At 36.9% G+C, this 18,977-nt stretch overlaps 1 protein-coding gene and 1 long non-coding RNA gene across 5 annotated transcripts in view; one reads left to right on the plus strand and one right to left on the minus strand.

Annotated features, from left to right (window-relative positions):
- LOC141581382 (uncharacterized) overlaps positions 1–18,977 on the minus strand; it is a 73,564-nt gene that overhangs the window by 32,754 nt on the left and 21,833 nt on the right. Inside the window, exon 2 of one of the 2 annotated variants that reach the window (XR_012513976.1) lies at positions 672–756. This is a non-coding gene — a long non-coding RNA (uncharacterized LOC141581382). Of the gene's footprint in view, positions 1–671; positions 8,475–18,977 lie in introns of those variants that run through there. The other variant, XR_012513977.1, reaches the window with a different exon arrangement.
- RANBP3L (RAN binding protein 3 like) overlaps positions 1–18,977 on the plus strand; it is a 61,879-nt gene that overhangs the window by 21,616 nt on the left and 21,286 nt on the right. For all 3 annotated transcript variants that reach the window (XM_003925919.4, XM_010336673.3, XM_074386609.1), the window contains exons 2-8: positions 5,012–5,070; positions 7,291–7,330; positions 8,460–8,537; positions 11,381–11,452; positions 11,795–11,934; positions 15,434–15,537; positions 16,614–16,698. In XM_003925919.4, the coding sequence (XP_003925968.1) occupies positions 5,012–5,070; positions 7,291–7,330; positions 8,460–8,537; positions 11,381–11,452; positions 11,795–11,934; positions 15,434–15,537; positions 16,614–16,698 (578 nt within the window). The remainder of the gene's footprint in view (positions 1–5,011; positions 5,071–7,290; positions 7,331–8,459; positions 8,538–11,380; positions 11,453–11,794; positions 11,935–15,433; positions 15,538–16,613; positions 16,699–18,977) is intronic.

The raw sequence follows: 18,977 nt of genomic DNA on the forward strand, positions 1-18,977 counted from the left end.
TAAGTTAAGGATCTTGATGTGGGGAGATTATCCTAGATTATTTGGGTGGGTCCAATGTAATTATAAGGATTATCATGAAACAAAGAGGGAAGCAGGAGAGTCAGAGTCAAAGAAGGCAATGAAATAGAAGAAGCAGGGCCATAAGCTAAGGAATGCAGGCATCCTCTAAAACCTGAAAAAGTCAAGGGAATGTATTCTACCCCAGAGTCTTTAGAAGGGATACAGCCTTGCTGATCCATTTCAGACTTCTGACTTCCAGAAATGTAACAAAATAAATTTGTACTATTTTAAGCCACTGAAGTTGGGATAATTTGTTAAAGCAAATTATAAGGAGAACTAATATAGTATGTAAACTTTCACCTAGTCCTTTCATTATTGATCCTTCACTTTAAACTGTGCCTGATGTTTTATCTTTTCCAGGGAATAACCCCCCCAGTCTTCTGCTAGGTTAAGAGAGGGACAGTTGCTTTGCTGCTGAATAGACAAAATATCTTGCTTATTTTCAGCCAAATATCGTTTCTGCTTCCAGAGGTACTTAGTGGTACCAATTCCTGGACTTCCAGTGTTTCTGTATCGGGGGAGTGGTCAGCTGGCTTGCTTTCTAAAATCCCCGCTACTGACTTAAGCTTGTAGTTCAGCTTTCCTGGGCTGTAAAGTCAGTTACCACTTACCCTTCCACCTCCCAGCTTCCAACATTGTGTTGCTATTATTTCTCTTCATTTTTCCTTGTATTTGTGGTGGCTTCCTCTTCCTCCCCTGCACACACACACACAAAATCCGATTATTTTGTGATTTCTGATTTAAGGAGAAAGTCGAAGTTCACATGTATGGTCAATCAACTTTGACAAAGTTGAAAGTCCTGTTATTTCATACTGATTTTTCATTGACATAGTGCTATGTTATGTCACATATCATACATATGGGACTAATCTGTGCTAGTAGAGCCATATAGGACAATATGTTAGTATGACATATTGAAGTTAAATAAATGGTTTTGGAAGCAGGATGCCTAGATTTAATTAAAGGTGTTGCCACTTACTAATGGTATGAATTTGAGTGATACACTGAACCAAGCCTTAGATTCCTCATCTGTAAGTGGCAGAAAGCATATTTAATCCACAGATTATTAAAATAATTAATGTATACCAGTTGATGGATAAAAGCACTTGACCAACAATGTACCTCCCTTACGAAGAATTACAAGTGAACTGAGATTGAATTAAACAGATAGTGCTTTGGGTTCTTTCTTGTAACAGAATTGAAAATAGTACTTTGAGTTCTTTCTTGTACTCAATGCAATATTTGTAAGGTGAATAAATGTTTTCTGTTAATGAAGTATTTTGGAAAAAATCAACAATGAATATTGAGATTCATTAAATGCTACATGAATCTTAAAAACAAGTAAAATATCAAAATTAATTTTTAAGTTTTAAAGTATTTCTTATCCCCTCATTTTCTTTCCTTTTTGCAGAAGGCTTTATTTTAAACTTCCAATTATTCAATTTCTCTTAAAAAAAAAAGTCATGGATGATTTTTTTTTTTTTTTTTTTTTTTTTTTTTTGAGACAGAGTCACATTCTGTAGCCAGGCTTGAGGGCAGTGGTGCGATCTTGGTTTACTGCAACTTCTGAGATTCTCCTGCCTCAGCCTTCCGAGTAGCTGAGATTATAGTCATGAGCCACCATGCCCCGCTAATTTTTGTATTTTCAGTAGAGACAGGGTTTCACCATATTGGCCAGGATGGTCTCAATCTCCTGACCTCATGATCCTCCTGCCTCGGCCTCTCAAAGTGCTAGGATTACAGGCATGAGCCACCGCACCCTGTCAGATGGTTGGTTTTAAACAAAGAAAGAAAGAGCAGCCTCATCAGCTCTTTTCTAGAACTTAGACTAGTCTCTTAATTAGATTCCTTATTTCCCCTCCCTTCTCCGCTTCCCCCTAATACCCTTTCATGACCACAGGAGGGGTGATCTTTAAAAGAAAAAATTCATATCAGAGCAAACCACTTCCCTGCTTAAAATCCCTCTTCAATATTCCATTTTTCTTGAAATAAAAACAGAACTCCCTGGCAGAACCTACACAGCCTTGCAAAGCTCCAGCCTCATCTCCAGCCCAGTTTTGTATCCCTCGTCCACTTTTCTCTTAGGGTATCAGCTACACTGGTTCCTGTCATTATTGAAATTTGCCAAGCTGCACCCTTTCTCACAGACTTTCCTCTTGCTTTCCCCTCTGCTTGAAATGCCCTTCTTCCACATTTGCCTGGCTAACTTCTAGTCATCCTACAAGTCTGCCTAAATATCATCTCTCCTGGAAACCTTACCTTGACCCCCCAAAACTAAGATTCTCCTGTTGGTTATTTGTTGAGAGCCTGGTACTTCCTTTTTATAATGCCTACCCCAGTTGAACTTCAATATTGGGTAATTAATTACTTAGTTCTTTTTCTCTTCCTCAGTGTAACCTCTATAAAAGACAGGGACTACATCTGTTTTCTTTGCTGTTTTATACACGTTAAAGGAAAAAAATTTAGACAAATTAAATTTATTAGAATTTAATTCAGCAAAGAACAATTTGCGAATTGGGCAGCCCCAAACCATAATAGGTTGAGAGAGACTTCGATGCTACCATGTGGTTAGGATTTAGGGACAGAAAAAGGAAAGTGACCTGCAGAAAATGGAAGTGAGGTACAAAAACAGCTAGCTTGGTTACAGCTGGTTTTGCTTTATTTGAAGACTTGGTTTCCTGTGATTGGCTGAAACTCGGAGAATGGTAGAGGAGTAGGTTACTGTCTGTTTCAACACCCAGTTCACTGTGAACAGAGAAACATTCGGGCAGAATTTATAAGGAGGTAGCTTTAGACTAAATTTAACACCCACAATACCATGCAAAATGTCTTATACATAGTAATTTCTCCATACAAATTCATTGAATAAATGGATTAATGACTAGTAGAAAGAAAAAAAGGCTACATTTTAATAATGTAATTTTAAGGATCCCGTTTTTATTTTCAGATTATCCTATTGGGTGAGGTAAAAAATCTGCTATAGACCTAATGGCCTGATAAATGCGTACTTCTGATTCAATCTTCGGAGCTAAGAGAATTGCTTGAGAGAACCTAGGTAGAAGTATGAAGGTTATCTCTTTGCTAACCAAGTTCTGGGCAGTGTCAAGGAGAGAAGGTGGCTGCTCTGACACTAATGCACCTTCAATTAGATCATGTGTCCCTAGCTCCCAGCACAGTGCTTGCATTAAAAAGATGCTCAGTAAATATGTGTTGAATTAACCGATAAAGGTGGCCTTTTTACTTTGCCATATGCCTTCCAAGCTGCAAGTACCCTTTGTGACTTCCTCTTTAATGCTAACATTAAGGATGACTTTTGCCTATTTTCAGCTGTATGTTTTGATAGAGGGAAAGTCCACATATTATTTGTGAAGGCTTAGGTCAAGCCACGCTATTTAAGGATAACTGTCCTAAGCCCAGTTTACAAGAGTCTCATTTATTATTCTAATTCATAAATACTCCAGTACACATTCACAAAAACCATTTCTTTCAAAGTCTCTAAAAATGTCACTGCTTACATCTAATGTAATTTTTGGAAAAGGAGCTTGTTCTAAGAAACAATAAAGAATTGAACTATAGTTTCATATTAATGGTAATGCCAATGTATTAGTGAGGATTTTCTGCTGGGCATCACTTGGCTCCAAGGGAAGACAGCATGGTAAGTGCTTGCATAAAAAAACGGAACAGTTTACTTCACTGGACTGGAAGGAGGTACCCAAGTTCACATGGCTCTGGGAGATTCACAAAGGCTGTCTGCAGACTTTATGACACTCTCTTATGTGATAAGATTGTGGGGAAATGGGGAATCCTTTTCTGGCATTTTAAAGATGTTGTCTGGTAGTTCCTTGAAATTTGTCGGCTAGAGCTTTATTTATTCAGCTCAGGGATGGCAAATTACCTCAGTGCATGCCAAGACAATATATTGGTAATGGCTGCTATAACGAGAAAAGTTCTGAGGTCTTACTTAGTCTCCTCAAGAATGTGTTGTCACCACTTAGCAATGATAGCTATGAGTTTTAGAATGGGGATTGGTGGAAATCCAGATATTTAATATCCTTAAGGCTTTTTTGTTTGGTTTTGTTAAAATTTAAGTAATTATATCTAAAAGTCTCATTTAGTCTTCACATAAACTCTATGAGACAAGTACTGCTATAATCTTGACTTTTTTTTTAAGATGAGGAAACTAAAGATACATTGTTTCCCAAAGTATTTAGTCAATTAGTGGTGGACTTATATTTGAACACATGCTTATCTAAACTAACTCCAGAGCCCAAGCTCTTAACTGCCATATAACATTTCTCAAGAATTCTGGAGCTTTGACATTTAAAGCTGTTATCACTTGTGTATACCCTAGAATGAATGAGTTTCTTTCTACTGTCTTGTCTAAGATAAGAAAAAACAAAATATTAATAAGGCTGGCAAGGTTGAAGACACTGTGTAAGACTAATTTTTTATCTGAATATTAAAAATGAAAGTTGGTGTATGACTATTCTAGTGAAGGAAATACAAATTATTTCTGGATATTTTAAGGTTATAATGCAGTGCATACCTATCACTTATACCTCCACATCTAATCTAAGTGGAAGTACTACTCCCAGATTAGGTTTTTCACTCACTGAAACTTTTTATTCTTAAAGTAATGGTGTTAACCACTATGTCTTGATGAGATTCTAAAGGTTCTTATATTGTTTTCCTTAAACACTTAAAGCATGTTCATTTAATGAGATTCTCTATTTATGGAAACATACTGCTATCATTTCCCTCAAATATTTACTTCTGTAATTAACAGTTAAATTATTTATAAATGTCCAATTTATAGTATCCATGTAAAATAGCTTGACTTTTACCCAAATGCAGAGAAAACAAACACATGAAAAGTCTTCAAATATTTTTGGGTGGTGTAAGAAATGTCAGAGTATGCTTTGATTCCTTGCCTGTTTTCTTTTTTTCACAGAAAAATCTGTCATTGCTCAACCAATCTTTGTTTTTAAAAAGAAAGAACATACTTTTAAGGTAAGATTGACTACTTCTTTGTTTAATGTTACTTTCACCAAGATAATTATATTTCAGGAAGCTAGTTATCCTGAAAGACATCACATCAATGAAAGTAACATTGTTTAATGTTACTTTGACCAAGCCAGTTATCCTGAAAGTTTATCCTGTTCTGAACTAGCACAGTAGTGCCTCCAGATTATTTATATAGTCAGGATTTACAAACATCAGTCTGGCTGGAATGGGAAGTCAGAAGACTTGTCTTGTAGCTATGGATAACATACTGTTTTACTATAGTAATGTCTTTATTTGAAGTAATTTGAAAAGGGGAGGAGCTGAAAGATATTAGGAGGGCTATAGCTCTTTACGAGTCCTCGCCACTGACCTAGCCTAAAACTGGGTAAAAAATAAATTCTAAATTATGATATCCGATTTGAAAGGGGTCTTTTGAACTCTGTCTGCTTTTTTCGCATCATAATAAAATTATCCTTTTTGAAAGACCAACAATAAGATTAGTTGCTGGGCATGATGGCTTGCACCTGTAATCCCGCACTTTTCAAGGCCAAGGTGGGAGGATTATTTGAAGCCTGGAGTTCGAGGCTAGCCTGATCAATAAAGCAATACCCCATCTCTACAATAAAAAAAAAAAATGAAATTAGTCAGGCATGGTGGCACATGCCTGTAGTCAGTCCCAGCTACTCAGGAGCCTGAGACAAGAGGATTGCTTGAGTCCGGGAGTTAGAAGTTGCAGTGAGCTATGATTGCACTGCTGCACTGCAGGCTATGTGACAGAACAAGACCTCAACTGTAAACAAGTGAACAGAAACAAACAAAAAACCCCACTAGATTCTCAGTTTAGCTTATTTATTGGTATTCATTCTGACTCATGAAGGCAATTTAACCTACTACCCACAAAAACACTAAACAAAAAACCCACAAATTTACAAGAAAAAAATAAACAACTTCATCAAAAGTGGGCAAAGGATATGAACAGACACTTTTTAAAAGAAGATATTTATGCAGCCAGCAAATATATGAAAAAAAGCTCATCATCACTGGTCATTAGAGAAATGCAAATCAAATCCACATTAAGATACCATCTCATGCCAGTTAGGGTGGTGATCATTAAAAAATCAGGAGACAACTGATGCTGGAGAGGATGTGAAGGATAGGAACGCTTTTATACTGTTGGTGTGAATGTAAATTAGTCAAAACATTGTAGAGGTCAGTGCGACAATTCCTCAAGGACCTAGAACTAGAAATACCACTTGACCTAGCAATTACTTTACTGAGTATATACCCACAGGATTATAAATCATTCTATTATAAAGACACATGTACATGCATGTTCACTTCAACACTGTTCACATTAGCAAAGACTTGGAACCAACCCAAATGCCCATCAATGATAGACTGGATAAATGAAATGTGGCACATATATACTATGGAATACTATGCAGCTATAAAAAAATGAGTTCATATCCTTTGCAGGGACATGGATGAAGCTGGAAACCATCATTCTCAGCAAACTGACACAAGAACAGAAAACAAAACACTGCATGTTCTCACTCTAAGTGGGTGTTGAACAATGAGAACACATGGACACAGGGAGGGGAATGTCACACACTGGGGCCTGTCAGGGGGGTGGGGCGCTAGGTGAGCAATAGCAGGGTATGGGAGGATAGGGGAGGGACAGTATTAAAAGAAATACCTAATGTAGATGATGGGGTGATGGATGTAGCAAACTACCATGGCACGTGTATACCTATGTAACAAACCTGCATGTTCTGTCCATGTACCCTGGAACTTAAAGTATAATAATAACAATAACAAAACCTCCTAGTCTGCTGTTAAAAAAGCAGATTCCTGGGCCTGATCCTAGAACAACCATTTCAGAATCTTGAGAATAGGTGCTTCAAAATCTACATTTTAAACAAACTTCCACAAGTGAGTCTGCAGTCACTGAACTATAAAACCACTGTATTAGACTTTCGGTTTTTCTTGACTATGTGCCTAACGAATGAAAGTAAACTGCTTTGTCCTGGCTGGGCTGATTAGCCCTGGCTTCTGGCTTCTGAGAACTCTATAAAGTGGCAGGGTGGAAATCTGATATACGAGGTTGACACAAAAGTAATTGCGATTTTTGCCATTACTTTTAATTGCCAAAACTGCAATTACTTTTGCAACAACATAATACAAACGCAATACTCGGCTCTCCTCAGTAGTTTTGTTTCCTTTCAGAGACCTGCAGAAGACACCCGGTATGAAGCAGCAGAAACAGGTAATGATTTTCATCTGGTATTCCAAAATCTATCTTTATACAAAGGAAATTAGCAGACACAAGTATTTTGGCATGTGGTGCAGACTATGTGAAAGTTAATGTTTTTTCTTGTTTTTAAATATGCCAGTAGATTCACTTTTGTTTGCAAAGATGATATATAGGTCTCTGAGAACACTGATGTTAGTTGCTAAAATTTATTGTGCTCCACTCCCTTAGCCTATCAGAAACATTCTCTGTAGACCTCAGAAAGCATATACAGTTTTTTTGCCAATGCCACTCATTTCTAATTGTTTCACACTAGGATGATATGCCTATAGGTTTATAATCAATCAGCAACCTATTGACACCAATATTTAAAATAGTGTTTTAAGAGTTAATGTGGCCGGGCGCGGTGGCTCAAGCCTGTAATCCCAGCACTTTGGGAGGCCGAGGCGGGTGGATCACGAGGTCGAGAGATCGAGACCATCCCGGTCAACATGGTGAAACCCCGTCTCTACTAAAAATACAAAAAATTAGCTGGGCATGGTGGCACGTGCCTGTAATCCCAGCTACTCGGGAGGCTGAGGCAGGAGAATTGACTGAACCCAGGAGGCGGAGGTTGTGGTGAGCCGAGATCGTGCCATTGCACTCCAGCCTGGGTAACAAGAGCGAAACTCTGTCTCAAAAAAAAAAAAAAAAAAAAAAAAAAAAAGAGTTAATGTGTTGGCCGGGCGCAGTGGCTCAAGCTTGTAATCCCAGCACTTTGGGAGGCCGAGGCGGGTGGATCACGAGGTCAAGAGATCGAGACCATCCTGGTCAACATGGTGAAACCCCGTCTCTACTAAAAATACAACAAATTAGCTGGGCATGGTGGTGCGTGCCTGTAATCCCAGCTACTCAGGAGGCTGAGGTAGGAGAATTGCCTGAACCCAGGAGGCGGAGGTTGCGGTGAGCCGAGATCGTGCCATTGCACTCCAGCCTGGGTAACAAGAGCGAAACTCCGTCTCAAAAAAAAAAAAAAAAAAGTTAATGTGTTATCAAATGATGATCTGTGTAGACAAAATAAAATTCTGTTTATCTTACCCTCTCATGAGTTGAGGATAATTTGTTACTGCAAGTAATTTTCGCCTTTCCATTGCTTTTCTTGCAGAATGTAATGGTTCTTTAAGAAAGCGTGTGCGGTCTTCATCTTTTACTTCTCATATTACAGATTCTCAGTCCCAGGGAGGTATGTATAGCCTTGGATGTTGACTATTCACTGCTATGTTTATTCTGAATGCAAAATTACTGAGAAACTTTTCAAAGGGGCAATGTCAAAATTCTATCAACTGAATAGTGTTTATAATATATGGTATGTGAAAACAAGAAGCTATACAATGGTACAGTGAGTCAGTATTTAAACATTCCATTTATCAGCATTGGGAAAAATACCAAAAGGACATAAGCCACAATGTTGGCAGTGGTTATCTTAAGCAGACGAATTGCAAGTGATCTGGTCTCCCCACAACCATGCCTTTGTATTTTGCTGTGTTTCCAAAGTTTCTGCATTGACCATGTATTAGCTTTGTAACTAGCGGAAAGGGTCTTTTTTAAGGTAACCATCTATTTAAATAAATGGATGTTTACCCTTTGAAAAGAATTTTATCATACACTGTATTCTGAGTAAATCAATAACTTAGTTTGCTTCTCTTCTATGCGGAAAGCACTCCAGTGATTCCTTTTATAATGAGCTCCATGGCTTCTGCTTTATAATACAGCATCTGTGTATATATTCCTCCTCCACTGTGAGTTCCTTGAGGTCATCTTCATGCCTGATAGTGTCTTACATATGGTGAGCACAAAATAAATATTTACTGTTGAATGGAATTGAATGGAAATTAATTTATCATCCTCATCCGATGTACTCCTTGTTTGTATCAATAAAAATAAAAAGATTTTTCTAAATTAGTGTCACAGAATTTTTTCCCAAACAGCAAAAGTCCAAATCAAAACAAAACAAAAAACTCACTTTCTTATTGACTTTAGCTTGCAATCTGCTTTTAGTGTCTTAGAAGCAGATGAGGTCGTCATCCTTCATTGACCTCCCAACCTTCCCCCATTCTGGGCTAGGTAATAAAAAGTTTTTAGAACCTCAAGCCTGACACTCTGACTTTTCAAAATCATTCTTATTAATGATAACTCTTCTTTCTTAGCTATCATAAAATGCTGACACTTTAGAAACAAATCAAATAGAGGCCTTAGCAAAGTATGCATGGAAGAATACCTTATGAATTCTGACTTCACAAATTCAGAGTATATGTTTTTACCTTTGATAGAAAGTTTGAACTTAATGTATTTTAGGACTTTACATTTATAACAGCATTATTTTATTTAAGGCAGACTTATAAAAGTAAAAACACTTTGCATTATTTTACTTATTATTGTCCATCTATGTAATTTATAATGTATAATATTTAAAACATGCAATTATGCATTAGAGTCATATTTTAAGTTTAGCATATAAATCCATTAAAATTTCCACTAATTAAAATATTACTCCTCTTTACTTGAAATTTATAATGTTTTGCTAAGTAAAACTATTTTAACATAATAAAACATTTGAAATGTTTGGCATTTTCTCTACATTAAAATGATCTCTATTCTCATGTTTTTATTTCTACTAAACAATCAACTGCCTTTTCCAAGTTAGGTTTGCCACTAAGAAAGAAAAAAAAATACTACTTACTTCCTTTGAATTGATCCCCATCTACTCAGGAACTACAGAATTTTTCAACAAATAAATCTATATTTTTATTAAAAATTCAGGCATGGCTGACCAACAGTATATCCAGTACCTTTCAGATGCAGAAGAGACACTTTTTAGTGTCTCTAACCCTTCTAACCTGACAAGCTCAGACATTAAGAGAAATAGAAATCCTGGCCGGGCATGATGGATTATGCCTGTAATAACAACACTTTGAGAGTCCAAGGCAGGCAGATCGCTGCAGGCTGGGTGATCCAAACCAGCCTGGACATCATGGCAAAACCCAGACTCCATTAAAAATACAAAAATTAGTTGGGCATGGTGTTGCACACCTGTAGTCCCAGCTACTCAGGAGACTGAGGCAAAAAAGAGAGAGTGAGAGAGAAAGAGAGATCGTAATCCCAGAGGCAAAGGTGTTCTGTTTTATTGTATTTGTACATAAAACAAAGGAATGGCTTTGAGTTATCTACACACCTGCTTTAATTCATTTTTTTACTGTACACTCACACAAAAAGAAAGAGCATCATTGTCTTTTAAGTTGTGCAGTAAGCACCATTCTGTTTTATGTTTTGCAGAATGTTACTGGTGTTTGGAAGTAGAAAAATGTGGCTCTTTTTTTGTTGATGTTCAATAATAAAGATTTTTAAAAACATTAAATTGAACTTTGAAGTAGAGAAGGGATTCTACCCCAACATTTATGTTATGACACCTTCAATAATACTTAGAAGAAACAATTATTCTCTTCTCATTTTCATTAATTAAATGCTAAAAGTTGTGGTTTCTGCAATTTGCAGTCAACAGGAGATCCCCTTGAACTGTATAGAAATTCTATACTTGGAGCCACCACCACGGTCTTAACGCCACCAACACACTTACAGAAAAATAACCTATCAGATTGGTCATCTTTACTTTTCTCTTCAGGAATACTCATTAAAAAGTCAGGGAGCATGGGCAGACTTTGCTAACAGTTTTATAATATCCAATGAGAGCTACATATAAATGCTGGAGGGTTCATTACCAATTCAGATTTTACAGTCTGCAAAATTTCTGAGAGTACACTATTTAATGATTCTAAAAAAGGCTGCGTTTTCCACTAGTTACCTAATTTTCATTTAGATTTCTGAAAGTAAACAGAACTATGTAGCAGACTGCATCTGGCAATCCCATTTTTAGCAGAGCTAGTGCTCCAGAGAGCTACTACCTACTACTCCGTTAGTGCCAATTGCGACATCTACTGGTAAATTCAGAATGGGATTGTTAGGCCCCAAATAGTGTAGAATCTGACACTGTGCTGCATTTAAAAATTTTTAAATATTTTTTTCTTACAGTGAGAAAAAACAATGTTTTTATGACATCAACTCTTGTGCAAAGTAATGTTGATATAAAGAGTGCAGAACAAGGTATGTGGCTTCTATTTCAAGAACCTCAGAAATTGTGTATTTTATCACCTATATTTTCATCTCCCTATATATGTATGTGTGTTGGGGGCATGGAGGCTGGTCAGAGTGACAAAAAAGTGAAGAAATAATGTAGGTAATCCAGGTTTCATGATCAAAATGAATAGTTATTGAGCAAAAGCTAGGCATGGTGTGAGTAGGCAACTCGATGGTTATTTTGACTTTAATTAATCAACATTAGTCCCTCATTTAAACATGACTTTAGAAAATAGAATTTATTAAAAATAGGGAGTAAAGAAATGTTTCACTAAAAATACACTTATCCTTTAATTCTATTCTTTTAAGGTCCTGTGAAACATTCTGAACGTGTTCTTAGACCTGCTATTTTGCAGCTACCTCAAGCTCGAAGTTGTGCAAAAGCAAGAAAAACATTTGGACACAAGGCATTGGAATCCTGCAAGACTAAAGAAAAAACAAAAAATCAGGTGAGAAAGCCCGGGATAACAGGACCGACCTCAATCCCATATCCTTCTTTTTTATAGGTTGTTTCAGGCCCCCATATCCAGAAATAGGAGTTGCCTGGGCTTTGTTTTGTTCCTGGGCTAGATGGCAAAAAGTCCTTGGTAACCTTTTTTTTTTTTTTTTTTTTTTTGAGACAGCGTTTCACTCTTGTTGCCCAGGTTGGAGTGCAATGTCACCATCTCAGCTCACCACAACCTCCGCCTCCCCGGTTGTGTCTGCTACCAAGCTTCGCTACTTTTTGTATTTCTAGGAGAGATGGGGTTTCACCACGTTAGCCAGGCTGGTCTCGAACTCCTGAACTCATGATCCGCCTGCCTCAGCCTTCCCAAGTACTGGGATTACAGGTGTTAGCCATCACTCCCGGCCCACATCACTTCTTAAATAAAAGTAAGGAATTATGTAACATGGTGATAATTATTACATTATATTTAAATGAAAACAATAATATACTTATCTAAAATTGAAAACATGTTTTACTTAAAAATTACTTATATAGCATTCATAAATAATGAAATGTTTAAAATTCATAATGGATCTCCCCAAATCATATCTTACAAAGTAAAGGGTCTAGAAATACAAAAATATTGGTAAGCGCTGATCAAGTCCCTTACTTTGCTGATAAAAAAAGATGTTGAGTGGGTGTTTTGTTTAGATAAACAAAGACAATGGCAAAGTCAAAATTAGTAACCATCTGGTATTTTTTTACACTTCCATGTTTCTGTCCTTATGTTCACTAAGTGAAAATAAAACAAAGCAAAACTATGTGACCAAGTAGTTCAGCTAGAAACAAATGGTTAAGATGGAATAACTCTCAAATTCCAACTTACCTATCTTGAGTCCTCTTTCTCCTGTGTCTGCTTCTACTGGGAGACACAGGTAGCACTACAGCAATTGAATATATCCCCAAACCAATATCTGCATGGCTTGAGTAAGTTACTATCTCTTTAGAAAGGCCTATGAAGAGCGATTTGGACATTACATAGTTGGAAGTTAGAACTCTTACCTGTCTCTGGAGGCTTTCCAAGCTCTCCCAATTACACTGTATAGGGAGTTCTCTGCTCCTGTGCATCCCTGGTATGACCTAAACTGGCAAAGCTACACTGTAATGTTGACCAGTTGGCAATGTAGAAAATCCCTGCCCCTTTTTTGACTACTGATTCTGGCTCCTGGCTTTCTCATTGCTGTCCTCATACAAAAACAGGGTCATTGCTCTGGGACAAGACCCCTAGGTTTCTACTGCCCAGTACTCAGCTTTACAACTTTAGAGACACCACAAGATGTAGGAGACGACAACTCTCCAATTTAAGAGTACAGCTTTAACAAGGTTACCAAGGGCTGGACAGGCACAGTGGCTCATGCCTGTAATCTCAGCACTTTGGGAGGCCGAGGCAGGCAGATCACCTGAGGTCGAGAGTTCGAGACCAGGCTGACCAACATGGAGAAATCCCATCTCTACTAAAAATACAAAATAGTGGGCGTGGTAGTGCCTGCCTGTAATCTCAGCTACTTAGAAGGCTGAGGCAGGAGAATCACTTGAACCTGGGAGGTGGAGGTTGCAGTGAGCCAAGATCGTGTCATTGCACTCCAGCCTGGGTAACAGAATGAGATTCTGTCTCAAAAAAAAAAAAAAAAAAAAAAAAAAAAAAAAAACCCAAGAAAAAAAGAAAGAAGTAATGCAGGTGTGGTGGCTCGTGCTTGTATTCCTAGCACTTCGGGAGGCTGAGATGAGCAGATCTCTTGAGCTAAGGAGTTCCAGACAAGCCTGAGCAACACAGTGAAACACTGTCTTTACAAAAAAAACAAAAATCAGCTGGGCATGGTGGGATGCACCTGTAGTCCTAGCTTGAGCCTGGGAGGAGGAGGTTGCAGTGAGCCGAGATGGTGCCGGATTGGGTGACAGAGTCAGACTGTCTCAAAGGAAAAAAAAAAAAGGAAAAGGAAAAAAAGAAATGTGCATAGTGTTTAATTTGTTTTAAATTATGTAATAGAAAGTATAATGTGTTGACTAATTTCTAAAAAGTTATATTGCATTTGATTTTAAAATGGCATGTACTAAAAATATAGAGCAAAATTTTAATTACATGTTATGACATCAAAAGTAGATCAACACATCTTTTTTGGGAGAATTTTTGTAAATCTTGTATTGCATATTTTTAAAATAAAATTTATTAATATATTTCTTGTGTTTTCTTCCTAAATGATCAAAGCACAAGAGAACATTTCAAGCTATTGTTTGTATGCATTTTTGAATAAATTATAAGGTCTAGTGAATAAAACTTATTTTCAGTTATTGAAAAGCCCTATTGTATATGTCTATCATTAAATTTTCTATTTAATGATCTTTCAAGATCCAGAGACATACTGTATATAAGATGCTATGTAAGAATTTTGGCCAAATGAATGTAATTGAAAGATTTGGTGAAAACTATCTCTAGGTGGATTTTGTAGAACCATTATCTTTATATTTCTTAATTAACTTGTATATCAAAATCAGAGAAATTATTTTTCATCCTATCATTTATCAGTGGTTACTTACAATGTATAGATTAAACAATATATGCCTAAATAACTATTTTAACCAACATAGGAGTAAAAACTACCATTTTGTCTGAGAGATACATCATCTGAATGACTAAGTCACGAGCATGTACTTTGATCTTTGCTAACCATCACACATACTCTCTTGATACACGTTTGTCAGTTCTCAAACTCCTGTTAAAAAGGAAAAAGTACTCGAAATTATTTTTATTGATTGATATAAAAATTTAAGCGGAAACAAACCCCATCTGACTTTAAAAGACATGAATGCCCTAGAACATCTTTGTGAATCCCTGGTCAAGGAAGGAAGGTGTCCACAATACACTGTAAATACTAGACCAGACAATTTATAGGGATTCTTCCAATTCTAAAATTCCTCACTCTTACATTTATATGTTAATTCTGGTATTGTGCATACACATAGGTACATAAGGCAAACTGGTTAAGTTGCCAGTTGAAAATTTCAAAATAAAGAGATGAGTGGAGTTTTCTCTCACATTGGGTGACTATGATGGTGACATTCTTAGGGTGTTTCCAAGGATTAAATAGTCCTGAAAGAAAGCTTTACTAATCCAGAAATGAGAATTAACACAATTTTACTAAAATGGCAAAAATGACAAAACTTAGTGGGATTTCTGAATATTATAATATTCTGATATTAGGCATATCTCCATGGTATGCAACCTGGGCAAGTTATTTAAGTTCTTTGTGTCAGTTTACTCAACTGTAAAATGTGGATAATAGAAGTACAAAGTGTACAGACAGAGTTGTGAGGAGTGAATGAGATAGTACATAAAATGTTTAGGGCAGTACTTGAACATAGTAAGCTTTCAATATTTTTAATTACAACTATTGTTTCCTTGTCTGATGGTTCTATAGCACAGTAGTCTTTATAAACGTTTTGATGGATTTCTTTACTTTCAGATTTCTGAGGGAAATTCCTATTTGTTAAGTGAAAATGTATCAAGTGCCAGAATTTCAGTCCAGCTGTCTACTAACCAGCACTTTTTAAGTGCAACATCAGTAGGGTAAGTTAATAATGACAAAACAGAAGGGGTGCCCTTTCATTCTTGCATTCTTTCATTATTATAACCATTCATGGAAAATCATTTTCTGATCTTGTATGGATAAATTGCCAAGATTCCGATTTGAAAGGAGACTTTACAGGAACACAAGTTTAAAATATTTTTAAAATATTAGATGCTTAAATATTATCATATAAATACTGAATTATCTTCATTGTCTCATTGACTTGGGTGAAAACTTTTTGAAAAGGTGTGGCTAAACTTTTATTTAGTTGGGCATAAATAATCTGGTTAGTAGATTAGCCTTTCTTCCTCTCTCTGGCATTTTTTTTCTCTTTTAAATTATTTTGGCATTATTCATTATTTACTGGCATAGGTTACATAGAAAACAAGGAAAGCAGCACAAATCTACAATATTTATTAGTATTTATTAGTGTTACTAGTGAAAAAGAAATGTTTTATCTGAGAGAAAACTAGCTGTGGACATAAGTTGGCTCACATGATTGGGCTCTGTCCAGGTGCAGTAGGAGGTGCCTTCTGTGCACATTGGGGATGCAATGCAGAACCCTGAGCACATCTGTCTACAAAGAAAGGGCTTCCTGACTTCGAGTTTCTCATCATAAAAAACACTTTTAGCATTAAAACAAGTTTCTGGGAGGCAAAAAAATTTAAGCCAATGCACACTCAACTATTAACAGGTTTCGCTTTTGCCCTGGAGGTCTCTGGTTGTTAAAAGCATCAGCCACTTGGGGAAGAGAAGTGTGGAAATTAGATATTAGACAGGCTGTGTTGGAAAAGCAAAAAGTGTTGGGCAGCCCTCCTGGCTGACCACACAGCCAGTGTAGTGATGGGCATGAGGCAGCCAGGACTGGTCTCTGCCAGTGCTGTAATAGCTGGAATCTATTTTGTCTATCACCTCTGGATGCTCCTATCTGAATTTTTCTATCATTTCTCATAACTTCAAACAAACCAAAGTGGGCAGTAAATTTGCTTTACACAAATCTATTAAATTATCTAATTATTTCAAGGTTTAAAATGGCTTTATTCATGTATTTAAAATAGCAAATTTTTTTTCTTAGATGTCAACCAAATGAAGATAAATGTTTTTCAAAAAGCTGCGGTTCCAATTTTGTTTTTGGAGAAAATATGGTAGAAAGAGTTTTGGTAAGATTTTTATATGTGTTTCTATTACTATATACAGAGCTGTCACTTTAAATTTCTAAAGGCAAATTAATGAAAAATAGTATTAAATTGGATTATTCTTTTTAACTCTTGAGTTTAAAGGGACATTTTCTTTCTTTAAGTGGAAAGATTCTCCTGAGAAGTATGTCCTAGTTGTTAAAGCAATAGAAACCCACAGAGGAAGGGAAGTGTATAATTATAACATTATTACTGATGTGAAATATTAAATAGTTCTTTGACTTGTGTTGGACCAAGGAAATCCCAGAATTATCTGCAACAGTTAGATAAGCTCAACTGGTAGTATTTTAATGGTTTGCTGATTGCACTGTTTTATAACAAGATGCATTTAAAATTATTTGCCAGTTTGTTCTTAATAGTTAACCACAACCCTACTTTCAAGCTCTTACATCAAAAAGCATTATTATAACTTTTCTTTTGCTAGCTTTCAGAGAAAATTCATAGTGCTTTACTTGCGTATGAAGCTATATTTGACTGATGAAAACCCCTGACAGTTATTATCATCATCCTTATTTAATACGCAGTGTCCTTTTGCAAGAACCAACTCATTAAGCCAGCTCATTCCAAGATTTTTTTTTTTAAGTGGGGTCTTGCTCTGTCTCCCAGGCTGGAGTGCAGTGGCACAATCTCAGTTCATTGCAACCTCTGTCTCCCTGGCTCAAGGGATCCTCCCACTTCAGCCTCCCGAGTAGTTGGGATCACAGGCATGCACCAACCACACTTGGCTAACTTTTTGTATTTTTGGTAGAGACAGGGTTCACCATGTCGCCCAGGCTGGTCTTGAACTCCTGAGCTCAAGCAATTCATGCACTTTGGCCTCCCAAAGTGCTGGGATTATAGGCGTGAGCCACTGAGCCCAAACTCATCCCAAGATTTTTAGGGCTTTCATATATTAGTCATTTTAAAGGCATAGTTTATTTCATACATGCTTCAGACGACATACCAGTTCAAGGGTAATGTCAGTTTTTGGCTTAGACTTAGAGTAACCCTTCTGTCACTCCCAAAATGGTCAACTCACCAATCCTAGAGCTGCTGACCTATGCCTTTGAGTGTGAACCAGAACAGACTAGCCTCCAAGGTGAATTAACAGGCAGTACATTTAGGCCCATTTATTCCGTATCACTTATTTCTAAGTTTAACACCAGATTAGCCACAGCATCTGTAAAATGCCAGATAGGGCTTTCCAAACCTCACAGGATCAACTTTACAAATTCAATTCAATTTACCAAACATATACTGAGTTCTTATGGTATATAAAGCATTGATCTCAAATTTGGCTGCATGTTAGAATTACCCTTTTAAGGATTTCTTATGCCTGGCCTCATCCCAGAAAAATTAGCTCAGAATGCCTGTGGGTGAGGCCAGGTGTCAAGTGATTCTAATGTACAGGCAGGTTTGAAAACCACCTCAGTAAGTGGTTATGCAAAGCTAAAGGAGACACTGTGCCCTACAGGTGCTTATACTCTAGTAAGAGGAGACAAAGATTACCTATACAAATAAACTATAGTCAGGACTATAGGTTTGGTTTGAGAAGGCACTTGTGCACATTTCCTATGGTCATTTTAAATCTGGCTTATAAAGGAACCTAAACTCTCTATCTCTTTAAGTTGTAAATATCGTAAGGATAACAGGAACTATAGAGATAATATGTGTTTGCCCTCTAATGCTGTCGAGTTTTGGCCTTGTGATTTGGGGGCCAGGATGCACTCCTGGCTTATTGGCTATGTGTTTTTAGGGTGAGTCATTTAAACTTTCTGTGCCTCAGTTTCTATTTTCTTAAAATGGAAATAATTATACCCATTACTACCAATGTTTTTATTATACTTTAACTTCTGGGGTACATGTGCAGAACATGCAAGTTTGTTACATAGGTATACATGTGCCATGGTGGTTTGCTGTACCCATCAACCCATCATCTACATCAGGTATTTCTCCTATGCTATCCCTCCCCTAACCCCCCACCCCCCAAAGGTCCTGGTGTGTGATGTTCTTCTCCTTGTGTCCATGTGTTCTCATTGTTCAACTCCCACTTATAAGTGAGAACATGTGGTGTTTGGTTTTCTGCTCTTGTGTTAGTTTGCTGAGAATAATGGTTTCCCTCTTTATCCATGTCCCTGCAGAGGACATAAACTCATCCTTTTTATGGCTGCATAGTTTTCCGTAGTGTATATGTGCCACATTTTCTTTATCCAGTCTATCACTGATGGGCATTAGGGCTGGTTCCAAGTCTTTGCTACTGTGAA

This window comes from Saimiri boliviensis, chromosome 1, assembly GCF_048565385.1.
Source record: "Saimiri boliviensis isolate mSaiBol1 chromosome 1, mSaiBol1.pri, whole genome shotgun sequence".
NCBI lineage: Eukaryota > Metazoa > Chordata > Mammalia > Primates > Cebidae > Saimiri > Saimiri boliviensis.